Raw genomic sequence first — 16,181 nt, forward strand, 5'->3', positions numbered from 1 at the left:
TCCAGAAATGGATAGGGTTACTTTAGTCTCTTGTTCTACTTGGCTTTTTCCTAAGGTTGGCTCATTAGGGTGAGACTATAGGGTCTAAAATGAGGGGTTACACTTATACAGAATTGTTAAGGATTTTAACAAATTTTGGACCGAATAATGGTGACTGTTAGATTCAGTTACAAGGAGTTGTTTTGTCTAATGGTTGAGATTGTCTCATTTCAGTGAAGGGGCACTTGATCACCCTACGGTGACTTTTGTCCTGCCTCACTGGAGTATCATTGCAAAATAGACATCACTTAGGGTACAATAGAACTAATTTGCTAAAACTTGATTGGTGCTATTATTAAGTATGTTCAATTGTTTAGCAATTTTATTATGGCTACCGCTACTCTTTCACTTCTTGACGCTGATAAATTGAAGTGAAAATTATGCTAGTTGAAAAAATACGATCAATATGATTTTGATCATCGATGACTTAAGGTTCGACCTTATGGAGGAGTGTCCTCCCATTCCACCTCCTAACTCTGCTCGAAACGTTCGAACGCTTATGAGCGATGGACACAGACGAACAAAAAGGCCCGAGCGTATATCTTGGCCAACCTTAATGACATTTTTTGGCCAAGAAGCATGAGCCCATGATCACTGCATGCGAGATCATGAAGTCCCTGAGGGGAATGTTCGGACAACTATCCGTGCAACTCAGGCAAGACGCTCTAAAGTACATTTTCAACTTACGCATGAAGGAGGGAACATCTGCTCGAGAACATGTTCTCAACATGATGGTCCACTTCAATGTGGCGGAGATGAACAAGTTGAGCATTGATGAGGCTAGCCAAGTTAGCATTATTCTGAAGTCGTCACCAGAAAGCTTACTTCACTTTGTAAGCAACATTGTTCTGAGCAGGGTTGATTACAACCTTACAACTCTACTCAATGAGTTGTAGACTGTCTAATCTTTGCTGAAAAGCAAGGAAAAGAAGTTTGGCGAGGCAAATGTTACTTCGTCATCCAAAAAAGTTCCATAAAGGTCTGACCTCAGGAACTAAGTCTGCACCTTCTACTTCCGGCACTAACAAGTAGAAGAAGAAGAAGGGTCGTAAAGGGAAAACGCCTACTAACTCACAACCTGCTGAACATTATTTGGCTGAGAAAAAGAAGGCCAAACAAGGTAAATATGATTTACTAGTTTTGGAAACTTGTTTAGTGGAGAATGATGATTATGCCTGGATTATTGACTTTGGGGCCACTAACCATGTTTGTTCTTTATTTTAGGAATTAGTTCCTGGCGACAACTTGGTGCTAGTGAGATGACGATGCGAGTTGGAACCGGACACGTCGTTTCAGCTGTGATAGTGGGAGGTCTCCGGTTGACTTTATAGAATAGTTTATCATTTTGAATGATGTGAATGTAATTCCTGAGTTAAAGAGGAACTTAATTTCTGTAAAATCTTTGCTCGAATGTAATTATACACTTAATTTTTCTGTAAATAAAGTGTTTATTTTGAAAAATGGTGTTGATATATGTTCGACTCAACTGGAAAATAATTTGTATGTGCTAAGGCCATTAGCAACAAATTTCCTCCATAACATAGAGATGTTTAAAACTTCCGTAACTCAAAACAAACGACTTAAGATTTCTCCTAAAGAAAATGACCAACTTTGGCACCTAAGTTTAGGGAACATTAATCTCAATAGGATTGAGAGATTGGTGAAGAATGAACTTCTAAGAAGTTAGAAGAAAATTCTTTATCTGTGTGTGAGTCATGCCTTGAAGGCAAAATGACTAAAAGGCCTTTTACTCGAAAAGGTTATAGGGTCAAAGAGCCTTTAGAGTTAGCGCATTCAGACCTTTATGGTCCGATGAATGTGCGAGCCAAAGGAGGCTATGAATTCTTCATCACTTTTACTGATGATAATTCAAGGTATAGGTACGTTTATTTAATGCAACATAAGTCTGAGTCCTTTTAAAAGTTTAAAGAATTCAAAGCTGAAGTTGAAAACGCATTAAGTAAAACGATTAAAACGCTTTGATCTGACCGAGGTGGAGAGTTTTTGGATTCGAGTTCCAGAACTATATGATAGAACATGGAATAGTTTTCCAACTCTCAAAATTTGGTACACCTCAGCAGAATGGTGTATTAGAAAGGAGAAATAGAACCCTGTTGGATATGGTTCGATCGATTATGAGTTACACTTCCTTACCTGACTCGTTTTGGGGTTTTGCAGTAAAGACTGCAGCTTATATCTAGAACTGTGTTCCCTCCAAGAGTGTTGCTAGACACATTTGGAGTTATGAAATTTTTGTAAAGCTAGTTTACGTCACTTTCGTATTTGAGGTCGCCCAGCACATGTGCTTGAGGCTAATCCTAAGAAACTGGAACCACGTTCGAGGTTATGCCTATTTGTAGACTACTCCAAAGGGACACGAGGGGGTTATTTTATGATGTTAAAGAAAAGAAAGTGTTTGTATCGACAAACCCTACTTTTTTTTAAGAGGATTATATAAGAAAGCACAGACCTGAAAGCCAAATCATGTTGAATGAGCTTTCCAAAGAAACTACTAAATCTTCGACAATAGTTGTTGAAGAGGTGGTTATCTCAACAAGAGTTGTTGATATAGGTTCATTTAGCAGGTCAAATCCACCTCAAGTGTTGATGGAACCTCAACGTAGTAGAAGGGTTGCAAACCCACCTATTCACTATATGGGTTTAATCGAAATCCTAGCTATGGTAGCTGATGGCGAGGTTAAGGATCTATTGTCTTACAAGAAGGAAATGGAGGATGTTGACCGAGATGAATGGGTCAAAGTCATGGATCTCGAAATGGAGTCTATGTACTTCAATTCAATTTGGGATTTTGTAGATCAACCTAATGGGGTTAAACCTATAGGTTGTAAATGGATCTACAAGAGGAAATAAGTTGCTGATGAGAAGGTGCAAACCTTCAAGGCTAGACTGGTGGCCAAGGGTTATACCAAGGTAGAGGGAGTCGACTATGAGGAGACTTTCTTGCCGGTTGCCATGCTAAAGTCTATTCGTATCCTCTTATCCATTACCTCATATTACTTACAAGCATCTGTGAAGGGTTATCGTACTGTTTTCAGTAATTTATATTAATTGGGGGCATTTTTAGAATTTTGGACATTTAAGAGTACTTACTAGAATTTGATTATTGAAGTTGAAAATTGATGGCAGAAATTAATTCCAAATTGAAAAGTGAGGGAATTCAAGAAAATAATGGGGATTAGGAGAAGAATAAAATAAAATAAAATAAAAATGTAATCCTTTCCTTTTTTTTTTTTGTTCTTTTTTCTTTTTTCTTTTCTTTTCTTTTCTTTCTCTCCCCTCTTTCTTCTAGTAGCCACCGAGAACCCCTTTCCCTGACCTCCATCTCTCTTGCACCTCTCCACCGCCGCCTTTCAGTCGTTGCTCTAGCCGTCGACACATCGCCCCAGTCATCGTGTTTCCAGCCACGCCGTATGAGAGACCCTTCATTGATCGTTCTATCTCTCGTCCATTTTTCCCACGTCAGTGTCGTCCACTTCAGAACCACAGCCGGATCTTCAAGCCACGACAGATCTGGTAGCCGAGTTGTGTTGCCGTCCAGCCTCTAGTGGCACCACTGTCCAGATCTGTCTAGACCCCTAGTCGTGTCGCTCCTCTATTCCAGATGACGTCGTCGTCACCCTAAGCCGCCAAGACCATCAGCGTGCAGTTCTAGCTTCGTCTGCTTATGTCACCACCTCAGTGGACGCCGACAAACGTTTCCCAGCCGCAGTGATTGTGTCCATCACCGATCTATCATTTGGGTAAGATTTCTGCAGTCTTGGTTTATTATTTTTTCGTTTGGTTCTTGAATACCCATCTATTTTTTGCATCAATTGGGTGATACCCTTTGTGTTTCAACATTGAGTTCTTGAAGGTGTTGAGGTGTCGTTCTTTGAAGTTAGAGAATTTTATTTAGGGATAAGATTTTATTAAATAAATTGGGTTTCTTGGAGATTCTTGATTGCCCCCCCAAAAAAGAGTGTTTGGTTCCAATTTGGTTAAAATCCATTGTGTTTGGAATCAAGATTTGGAAGATTTCGGGGCGTTGTTCATCAAGATAGGGACCAATTTTTGGCAGAATATTGTTAAAGTTTGGTAAGTTTTTGGTGAATAATTGATTGGTTATCTTTTGGATTAAGAGTGATTGTCTATAATTAAGTAATTAATTTTCGATTTAATTTATGTTTAGGTTGGCCAACTGATTTGAGTTTTGAAATTTATGTTGGACCAAGCCACAACTTTGGGCATGATTCGAGATTCATCTAATCTAGGACGAAATCAATTTGCTTATCACTTAGACATAATTTTGAGGTAAGTAATCTTACTACTGGAACTGTCATAGTGCCAGGCAATGATAATTATGATTTACAGAGGATCATTAGTTAACATGATATTCATGTATGCCTTCATTGACTGAGGTTTGAAAGGACTAGAGTCAATTATTGATAATTATGATTTACTGAGGATATATTAATAGTGTAATGTTTATGTATGCCTTGCTGGCATGAGGGTTTAAAAGACTGGATACGCATAGAGTTGTTTGAATGCTACAATAATTTGAGTATATTATTATTCTTGGAGATCCTACTGAATCTGGGGATGATGAGATGTATATGTATGTTATGGGACTAGGACGATGAGATATATATGTATGTTATAGAACCATGATGTTGAGGAGTATATGTATGTTATGGGACTAAGACGATGAGATATATATGTATGTTATAGAACCATGATGTTGCTGTATATGTATGTTATAGAACCATGTTGTGATACTTGTGATGTTGAGATTGTGTTAGTGTCCTCACTGATTAGTTAGATGCCCACTAAATGTTGTGTTTCCTTCGGGATTCACTAAAGGTGGTATTATCCTTTGAGATTCACCAGAGGTTGTGTCTTCTTCGGGATTCATTAGATGTGGTGTTATCCTTCTGGATTCACTAGAGGTTGTGTTTCCTTTGGGATTCACTAGAAGTGGTGTTATCCTTCGGGATTCACCAAAGGTTGTGTTTCTTTCTAGATTCACTAGAGGTTGGGTTTCCTTCGGGATTCACCAGAGGTTGTGTTTCCTTCAGGATTCACCAGAGGTTGTGTTTCCTTCGAGATTCACCAGAGGTTGTGTTTCCTTCGAGATTCACTAGAGGTGACGGTTTCCTTCAGGATCCATTAGAGGTTGTGTTTTCTTCGGGATTCACCAGAGGTTGTGGGTCCTACGAGACTTACTAGAGGTAGTGGGCATACTTAACTACAGTAGGATAAAAATCCGTTTTTCATGTATGTATGTGTCCCATGAGGACTAAAGAAGTTTATATATTTCCACCAAAGGTAGGCATCTAGAAGACATAGATGCCTAAATGACCCCAGTAGTGGGGTTACTTACTGAGTATTTTATATTCATCATTTCTCATGTTGTTGTTTCAGGTAAAGATAGAAATGCACCGACGATTGACAAGAGGAATTCGTGACCGAGCCACTGGGACTGGTTTTATCCTTCCGCTCATGATATTTAGATTTCTTTCCATGTTTTGTTTCAACTTTCAATTTGATGTATGAAACTTACTATTAAGAATTGTTTTCAGACCTATTTATTATCATTTTATGATTTATGGGTACCCTATCTTCTGTTTTTAATATCTGAATTTAATAAAGGTCTTTTGAGTTCAACTTATTTATTTGGCATTTATTTCATTGTAAAAGGGTGTCGTTTTAAGTTCCATGCATGCATGTGTTTAGTAACGGCCTAATTTGAGTCCTAGGGGGGTCGGGTTATTACAGGTTATATCCGATAGACACAAAAACATATCTGTGGTGAGAAGAGTGCAACTGTCGATCTTTAGTGGAATGTTGGCAGTTAACAGATGGTAGATCTCGTGGCTAAAGAGCTTAGCCAGCTATTGATGCGTTTTGAATATGATGAAATAATGGTGTATATTGCGATGGTGGTGTATGTGTTGTACATGCAAGGTTTCCTAGCAAAATCCAAGTATAAATCGTACTAGGTTGCTTGGTAAGCCCAGGATTGAACACAAGGATTATGGAGACAATGCACGACGGTAAATTCTGATTCCTTTGCGGTAACAATCAAAACAATAAGTTGGTTGGTAAGTTTGTTTAAAATGTAAATCCTATGCGGTGGAATTGAGAAAAGAGTTAATAACGTCGAAAGTTACAATGAGTATGCGAGAAACGGGTTGAGAAGGGATTTAGCTAACTCTTTCTAAGATTGCATTCAAGTTATGCGATCATGCTACGCACATACAACAACATGTCATCTCTCAATGCAAATGCTAAGGTTCCTAATTTTAGGACGCATGCGATGTATACGATGATGTCTATAGGACTTATGTCTAAGCCTCTATTCTTATATATGCGATGATGAATGACACACACATACACAAGGTGACCGCATACTATCATATCCTATTTCTAGGGTGCATGCGATGCATGTTAGCAAACAGAACTTATCTATAAGTTTCTATCTCTTGCTTATGCGGTTCTAATCTTAAGCCTAGATTCTAACCTAACCCTCTCAAGTCTAAGTTCTTTCTTTAGACTACTCTCTCAAGTATCTCTAAAGGGTGATGGATGCATACATAAGACAAGACGATTGAATAAAAGGAAGATCTTAGGTCATGCTAGCTAAGTACTTCTCAACCCATTCGAAAGTTTAGTTACTCATGCATAATGTAAAGAAAGTGAACAGATGTAGAGATGAAAATTCCATTTATAAATGAAATCAGAATACATAATGGCAATGGAAAGTAGGGATAGTGAGCCTGGTAGCAATGTCTTGCTACCCGAGGCTTTTACACTGTGTTTTTCTCTACTCTGCCCCAAAAGAATGTTCTTGCTTTCGCAAGAGTTGGCCCTCTCTCTGTTCTCAATGCTTCCTGGCACTCTTTCGAGCTAACCAAGAACGATTTTCCTGCGTCTTCTCTCTTCACTCGCCTCCGCCTTCTAAGTATAAAAATTACAGACTACGACTCTCTATATATATGGCGAAAAAGAACTCCAAAATCCTGAACTGAAGTGGAAGGCTTCTTCAAACAACAAGAAGCTGGGTCAACTTTTTTTAATGAAGGTGGCCTTCGGTATTTATAGAGCTTCATGGTGAAGGGCTTTTCTCTCAAATGATTGCAATGATGGGTTTGTCATTAAATTTTTGTTTGATGTGCCGATTAATGGTCACCAAAAAGTTGAGTGTACCTGCTACAATATGTGGTTAACGACTTGTCAACTAAATTCGGATTCAACTGTCATCAGCTTTTTGTCCCATCATGATTTATTAAGCTTTCACCTTGATGCGTCGTCTCTATGCAGCCATCTTCTTGAATAGATCTTCGCGATCGCATACGATCGCATAGCTTTGCGGTCGTATTCTTTTAATGTGCTCGGACGCTGAATTCCTTGGATTGCATTTCTGCCTTGCGCCAAAGCATCTTCCTATACAAAATACGTAAATTAGCTGCTTTAATGCGATGGTCGCATGTGATCGTAATGTTCTCAACTTAATCCTTTTGGCCACGAGTTTACATATTTTTACCATCGCAATCCTACATTTTTTTATATCTTTGCGATGTAATAATGTACATTTCTGCACGTTATCAGCTATTTACTTACCATTGGAGCTTTGAGCCATAGGTTCATAAGGTCTCCTTGGTAACTCAATGGATTCAAGTCGAGAATCAGTTTTTGGGTCAGTTTGAAGTGTTCAAATTGATAAGAGGGAGTTCGATTATATATGATATGAATGAACTGGGTCAATTATATATGATATGATTGACATTATGTATGAGATACATTAATTGGAGGAAATGGATATAAATATGATTTATATCCAGTGGAGGAGAAAATACTATGGTTCATATGTTGCATTTGATGTGATATTAAATCATAGGTTAATGAATATAATATGATTATATTTATTATTTAGGGTGTGTTTAGTGTGTGATAAAAGTAGAGAGTTGAGTTGAGTTGAGTTGGTAATTATTATCTGGAGAGTTTAATTATCTGGGGAGTTAAATTGTCTATGTTTGTTTGCAGAGTTGAGTTGAGTTGATAATTATTGTCTGTGTTTGTTGTGCAGAGTTGAGTTGAGTTGAGTTGGGGATCTGATGCAGTTTTTTGTGAATGGGATTAGTTCTATTTTTTTGTTTGTTTTTTTATTTCATTCTTTTATTTTTTAGTTTTATGCTTTGCTATTGTTGATTAATTTTCAAATATACACGTATTTTCTCAAATCATTTATGACATAAACTGGACAATCTCAATTTTTTTTCTCAATTTGTAGAACATAATAGATTATTTTTCATATATTCTTTTCAAAAACTGTAATAATTCTAATTCTCTTCAATCAGTAAAAACATACTAATAATATAATTCCATATTGCTGCGCAATTAATTGGTATATTGTATATTGTATGTATAATATTGAATGTTATATATATATATGAAGGTAATTTCCAATTACTAATTGGTATATTGTATGTATAATTAATTGAATCTTGCTAACTTAACTTTATTATTTCACATATCATACGGTTTATTTTTATATAATATAGATAGTATATTTGGAATTGAAATTGTACGTAGGATATTACCTTTTATTTAATTATGATGATGAGAATGTTCATAAGATCACAAAAATAATATGAACCAATTGAACATGTGGCCGTTTCCAAAAACAATTCACAAAATATATGTTCTTTTCGATACTTATAATATCCGTGTCATAATACAAACACAAAAATATACATGTCATGACGTATGCAAAAGTTATCATTCTTTTTGACATGACAGTCCATTGTCCATTTGCTATTATCCAAAAGAACTATAAACAAAATATAGGGGTGTGGTCAATCTACATGTTTCTTCCTAGTAGACAGAGGCAGTACCTCTTCCGTGCGTGTTCTGGTCTGCAAGGAAGCAATCTTTCTTCTGAATGTCTGTGACAAGAAGATCAATAAGGGTAACCTGATCATCCTCATCCAGGCCATCAATGCTGTATATGGCATTTACTACTTCCTTCCGATGCCCGAACTCCAGCTCATACTTCTCCTTTTGCTCATGATGCAAGTCTACCCATGTGTGTGCTCTGCATTTCAACAGTCGATCTTATGATGTCGATCATTTCAGCTTGGAATGATGGCCTCTTCCTCTTACTGCCTCGAGATGACTTGGAAGGTACACTCGCTCTACCTGTAGATTACTCTACTGGCTCTTCATTTATTTATCTTGATTTAATGGTGATTCTGTCTTGCGAACCTCAAGTATGTGACATTCCTGTGATCCAAATCAAATCTCATCTTCAAACTCTCTGAATGCATTCGTCGCCATCACGTATGGGTCCTCACTTGATTGCCCTACTACTCTGTCTTTCCCAAATATGGTGGAAAGGTCATCGTAAGGTGGGAATGGCTTGTTCCACATCCCCTTTACATTGGGATGACTCTGCATTGATACACATTCACATTATTAATATTTATATTATAACACATACTCGTACATTTTTTTTCTAGAATCTTACCCAAACCCAAAGATCGAAAATCTCCCTTTCGACCTGGACACATTTGAACTTCTCGTTTCAGTCGAACCCCGACAGACTTAACATCTCTGATAATGCGTTGTATTGTTTCTTCAGACTCCTCACCTTGAACTCAATGGTGTTCTGATTCAGTGCGCACCCGGGCACTTTCTCATGCAGAATTCGCTCCAAGTGTTGTAGGTATCCTGGTCGAAACGTCCCATTATTGGACCTCCAACCGGTCTCCACCAAATACAATAGAGCTTCCACCAACTTAGCGTCCTCCACCTTCGACCATACGTGTTTAGACCTCTTACCATTACCTGCCATTATGCTGCATGCATACGTTTGTTGAATGCAAAGATGCTATAAATTAAACACATGCACAAACAAAGGATAAACTGCTAAAATTATATGTTCCAATTTAACTTGTTCACACAGAGTCTTGGCACAAAACATTTTCACGATATACTTGGAATGTTCCATAATTAAACTCCATTCAGTAGTAAAAGAAAAGTAAGAAATGAACATTGAATAATCAGGTTCTTTGCCATTGAGAAAATATTTCGATCGCTAAGTTATCCCTGAACTTGGTTCATTCCTCCGATGATTCAATAAATTCAATATTCTCCCCATCAAGACCAACTGATGCAAAATTCTCCTCATCGGGCACATTAAGCATTGCACCGATTCCCATCTCCTTTGTGATCAAGTTGTGAATAAGACAACATGCTGTTATTGTTCGACATTGGACTTGTATTGGGTAGAATGATTTTCCCCTAAGAATAGCCCACCGCCCCTTTAGCAACCCAAACGCTCACTTGATAACATTTCTTGCTGAAGAATGTTTTTTGTTGAAAATTCTCTTGCAGTTGTCGATGCGTTTCCTGCTCCACGCCAATCGAAGAGATGGTATCGTTTCCCTATATACGGCGTCAAGAATCCTTCAGCATTGGGGTATCCAGCATCACATAGGTAATAGTATTCTGTCACGTTTCGAAATGTCATGCACATGTGTTGTGGCATGTACACATGTTTAAATAACGTATACGGTTATTATAATACCCTTTGGAACCCTCAATCCGTACGGTTGCAAAACCACATCCCTAAGAACCCTTGAATCGGCTGCAGACCCTTCTCACCCTAGCAAAACGAAGATGAACTCCCCATTTTGATTACACACCGCTAGAACGTTTGTGGCAATCTCTCCCTTTCTCGTCCTATATCGAGGTCGATCGACGACACTAACATTCACTTTATGTACGTGCCGTCTAGCGCACCTAGACAATTCTATTTCTCTCAAGTGATCAGAATGAATTAAAAAAAAAAAAAAAAAACTATCGTTGCAAACATATTTATGACGTATTCATATAAAAAACTGAGTATATTTTGTACCTGAAACCACTTCCATCTTCCATCGGTGCATGTATTTGTGACCAGTTCTGATTTTCTTAACAAAATAGTGTGAAGTTGTAAGACTGCCCTAAGAACTGCGTTGAAATATCTCAAATCTGTCTCACCAGACCTCGAAAAGTATCTGCGTACCACTCGATTCTTGACATCGTGTGCAAGAATGTGTAGGAATATCACAACCATCTTTTCGAATTTGAAATGAAATTAATTAAAGAGTGAAATTAATTTGAATGTTAGTTGAAAGTAAGTAGCAGCCACGTTGGTAGTAAAGTTAAGAAAATATAAATAGTAAAGTCAAGTAAATAGAAATACTAAAAAAACAATGAACCAAATATGACAAATATGGTAGTAGAATGAACCAAATATGACAAATATGGCAGAAGAATGAACCAAATATGACAGTAGAATGAACCAACAAAAATGACAGTAGAATGAATTTGAACATATAAGATAAGATCGGTCCTTGGAAGAACCTAACAAAAACAATGGACCAAATCATCATATCAAATTTTTGTAAACTAAAAAGTAAGCTATGAACTAGAAAAAAAATATTTATAAAATATAACACAAAAACTCTATTAAATTAGCTACCAAATTTGAAATGAAAATCAGATTAGGATGAGCGAGATCAAGCATTTCTTTAACAAACTATCTTCCTAGTGATGCTTACCTTACCAGCGAGATTCAGCCCACATTTCTAGCGAGATTCCATATTAGAGCGAGATCCTCATCACAAAATTAATGAGATTTCCTTCTAGAGCGAGATCCTCATCACAAAATTAGTGAGATTTCACTTGTCGAGGGTTGAAGTTTCGACTTATGTATGTCGAAACTTCAACCTTCGACAACCCTTTATACATATTGTTTCCAAGTTTTTCTTTGTTTGTCGAGTTCTCAACGTTCGATTAATGTTCGACCTATGTATGTCGAAACTTCAACCTTCGACAACCCTAATATACATATTGTTTCCAAGTTTTTCTTTGTTTGTCAAGTTCTCAACATTCGACCTCTACATTAATCGAATCCTCAACCCTCGACTTCTAGCAAAACAACAATATTTCTCTAATAAGTTTCAAAACAACCTTATTTCCCTAATAAGTTTTGAAAACAACCATATTAATATAAAAGGTCCTAGTTTTGAGATGATAAAAAATGAGAGTTTTGAGTGGGTAAAAAAGGGGGTTTTAATAACCCATAGGTTTTCTTTATGGGCTTAACAAACATGGGTAATAAATACCCACCCAACTCAATAACTCATACCCATTTATTAAACACCTCCTTTATTAATTTTGGCTATATTAGCATGTAACGAAAGCAAAGTGGGATATGTGGGATGTAGGAGTATATCAGCATGCAACGGAAGCAACAAGGATCAATAAGCATTCTAATTCATTAATTTTGGCTATAAATGAAGCATGCTCATACAATAATAAGAGGGTTTCAAGTAATACCTTTGTAGAACCTCTCTAATCTCGAATTTAGCTGTAAATCCTCTCCAATTGTCCTTATGAACCACCTCAAGATCTTTTCTACTATTCTCTTAGAGCTTTAGATTGAGTTGTGGAACTCAAAATAAGCTTGAATGAAATGAATTTGAAGAAGAACACACTGTTGCACCCACTTGAAGAACACATTCAACTCGGATTTTTTAGCAAAATCACAACTGATGCATGCCCAATTTCCATTTCAATCTCTCTATTTATTGCAGAACAATTATGCAATGGAGACGCTTGCATGAAGTGTAGCTCATGCTTGGGGAATTGAAGCAAAAATCAAGTGGGTTTACTGTGAGCTACTTGTTTATGAAAGTGGGGTTTTCTAACTTTTCCTTTTCCAATCTTTTTCAAATTTGTGTTTTATAAATTGATTTCTAAAATCAATTTAGTTTTCAAAAATAAAAACTTTATTAATTTTACAAAATTAATTTCATAAATTAATTTTCTAATAATTAATAATAAATAAATAAATAAATAATTTAATTAATTTAATATCAAATATTAAATTAATTGTACACAAATTCCACCTTCATGAATTTAATATTTAATCATATTTAAATATTAATTAATTCTCCAATTCCGTTTAATTTCAAAATTAAACACGTAATTATATCTCATATAATTATTAATTCCCTTAACTCTAATTTGAACGTTTCAAATTAATCTATCACACTACTCTAAAGCTAATCCATTATGAGCTAGTAGGGGGACCTCGTGGACCTACAGATCATGGGCTCCAATGATCCAAGATTAATTGGTTAAACTATTTACATCGAATTAATCATCATTCGTTAACTAATAGGTCGCTCCACTAAATCCCATAGTTGCACTTCCCTCACTGTAGATATATTATGTCCACCCAATATAACTATGATTAGTAAGTTAACCATTCACAGGTTGTTCATAATAATGGATGAATCAAATGTTTGTTTTACTCCCAAGATTACACTAAGGTAATTCAGCTCAAATCCTTTCCTAAATTTGCGTAGATCGGCTATTCTGAATACTCCACCTCTACATAATTTCTTAAACCTACAACTTCCTTCTATCTTCTGATCGTTTCTTCAACATGTCTACTTTATTCTTATCTAAGACAAACTTCTGCCCAAAGTTCTCTTCTTGTTTTGAAAAGAATGTTTTACCTATCCTTGTGAAAACAACGAAGTGCGTCTTTTATATGGTGGCCTGGTTTGCGTCATCCTATAGAGAACGTTGATCATGGTTACACCCTTCGTTTTGGCTTGCTCCCACGGGTGTCATGCGAGCATCCAACTTCAGTTGTGTACCAAGTTCAACTTCAACTCTTGACCCTTAGCCAAGTTTTACTTTTGCCAGTCAGTGGAGTTGTCTCTTTTATTCTTATTTTCTCTCTTTTTTCTTTTTGTATTGCGTTGATCTTTGTAAACTACCTTCATTTTGGCTTGCTCCCACGGGTGTAATGCAAACATCCAATTACAAGCAGGTTTCTTTCACGACTTAACTCTTATCAGGTTGGGATTTTTCCTTATATTGACAACGGAGTTTTTTTTTTTTTTTTTGATGATGAGGAACGCATTTACCTGATATGACTGCATCCGCTTGATCGCATCTGCTCAAACCTTTCTCACCCTCAAATTTAGAGATGCGTAAGGTCCTCATTGCGTTGTTTTGGATAGAAAAGACAAAACACTTAGTCAAAATTTTGAAAAGAAGGTTTGAGCAGAGTCTTGTAATAGAGAAGGTAAAGTAGAGCTATTGCGATGAATTGTCTATGTGTTAGGCAGAAAATGCGATGTATAAAGAAGTTTTGCTAAGGGTACGCATACTACTCATCATGGTAGCGTAAATAAACAATGCAAAAGAAAAGAAAAGAATTACCGCAATAAATTGACAAAGGATGATAAAAATAAAGAGGTCAACGCATAAGGAAAGAATGATTACTCAGTTGTATAAAATTTGTCTAAGTACACAAAGAATTATAACTATCGCAACACAAAATTGTAATTATGTACAGAAGAATACAAGGTATAGCTATCTATAAAAAATGAATGGCCGCAAAAAAATGGCAAATAGTGGAGAAGGTGGTACACCCCCAAATTTAGAGTTACGGTGGGGGCTTTTGGTGAGGAGGGTGTTGCAAAGAAGCTCTTTGTGGCGCTTCTTTAAATTGCAGAGGTTACTGCAGATGTTGAGGCACAATAGGACCATGTAGATATGTAGTCAAGAAATTGAAGTACTCGTGGTTGCGTTCAGCCATCTGTTTTTGATTCAGACGAATGGTGAAAATGTTGCATTGAATATTGACCATCGCCTATCACAGCTTTGCGTTGCTCTCTCGCAACTCTGTTAATGAATAGTGGAAGAAGGATAGTTCTTGAGATAAGAAGACTCGCATATCTACTAAGGAAGCAGCAATTAATCGGTAGAGGGTTGCGTTGTTGATGTTTCATCAGCATCGGTTTGAGGTTGAGCGGAAGGGACTGCTCCCAAACTGTGTGGGTCATCAACATGCGGCGATGTTGGCAGTGAAAAGTGGGGTGGAGATGGATGGTAGGTGGACGTTGTTGGAGATGCGGGGTTGGAGTCAGGGGCAAGGAGCAGATTGGTGGATTGTTCGGGAAGAGGGGAAAAGGGTTCATTTGGTGGGCGAATGACTAAAGGCAAAGGGTCCAAGGGTAAACTGGTGTGCTTCTGCGGTGAACTTCCTTGGACAATTTCCTTCCCTTTGTCATTGCAGTGCTGCTTCTTTGGCATTGGCGGTTGCGGCGCATTTAAATCAATGAGAGGTCGTTTCGTTGGAAGCTCGGGGCAGTGTGGCGAATCCTTGAGAAGCATTCTCAGGATTTTGGTGTTGATGACACCGGGCACTTCTGGCATGGGTTCTTCTTCAATATCCACACCCACAGATAGGCATAGGCTTGAAATAGTCAATGGGAAGAAGTATTGTCCTCTCACTCGGCCAACTAAACCTCAGATTTGCTTTGCAATGAGCTGGCCCACATCAATTGGAATCGTGCACTACGCAATATGCAGCCATAACTCGATCCTTTGAAATGGTCTTGTCATGTGTTGTTGGGATTAGTCGCCTTTTCACCAAATAGACCCAAAGACACGCTTCTGGTAGCAATCGGTTGGAGGCGAGGGTTCTTATGCCTGTTAGGGACACCGTCCATTTGATGCCCAGTTGCATTAATACTTTCAGTGCATCCTCCATATGCTCTTCTTCAGGATCATCAATCAGTTTGTTATCCGGTGCTTCCAGGGAAATTCTTCAACTGATAGAGTTGATTGATGTCCTCTGCGTTGAACAACACTACCCTTCCTTCGACGATCACCGCATCTTCGGTGTTGTGGAGCTGGCCGTGATAGAAGGCCCTCACTACCGATGGCATTACGATGGATGGACACTGGCAGAAAGCTTTCCACCTATGTTCCACCACAACTCTAATGGTGAGATCCAGTAGTGGCACCGATGTAAGAAAGAAGCCCATTTCCATCCATAAGTCATCATTTTCCTTTTTGGTTGTTGGGCACCTCCTAGTCGACGCAAGGCGGGACTTTTGTCTTTGGATGCGTTCCCTCGCCTTGTGTTGCTCTTCTTTTTCCTTTTCCCACTCTTTTACTTCTTTTCTTTTCCTTTCTCTGACGCGCTGAACATTTGCTTTGCGGCGTCTCTCCTTTTCCTCTTTCTTCTTCTTCTCTCATTTCTTTTTCAAATTTCTCCGAGGCAA

General features: G+C 37.6%; 1 protein-coding gene across 1 annotated transcript; it reads right to left on the reverse strand.

Annotated features, from left to right (window-relative positions):
• Positions 1 to 14,865: 14,865 nt before the first annotated feature.
• On the reverse strand, positions 14,866 to 15,327 carry LOC120084996 (merozoite surface protein CMZ-8-like). Its single transcript, XM_039040811.1, has one exon. The coding sequence runs from the start codon at positions 15,325 to 15,327 to the stop codon at positions 14,866 to 14,868; it is 462 nt and encodes a 153-aa protein (XP_038896739.1).
• Between the last annotated feature and the right edge of the window lie 854 nt (positions 15,328 to 16,181).

This window comes from Benincasa hispida, chromosome 9, assembly GCF_009727055.1.
Source record: "Benincasa hispida cultivar B227 chromosome 9, ASM972705v1, whole genome shotgun sequence".
Classification (NCBI taxonomy): Eukaryota; Viridiplantae; Streptophyta; class Magnoliopsida; order Cucurbitales; family Cucurbitaceae; genus Benincasa; species Benincasa hispida.

Excerpts from the sequence above, each read along its gene's own strand:
- LOC120084996 (XM_039040811.1), bottom strand. The coding sequence starts at position 15,327 with ATGCCAGAAGTGCCCGGTGTCATCAACACCAAAATCCTGAGAATGCTT.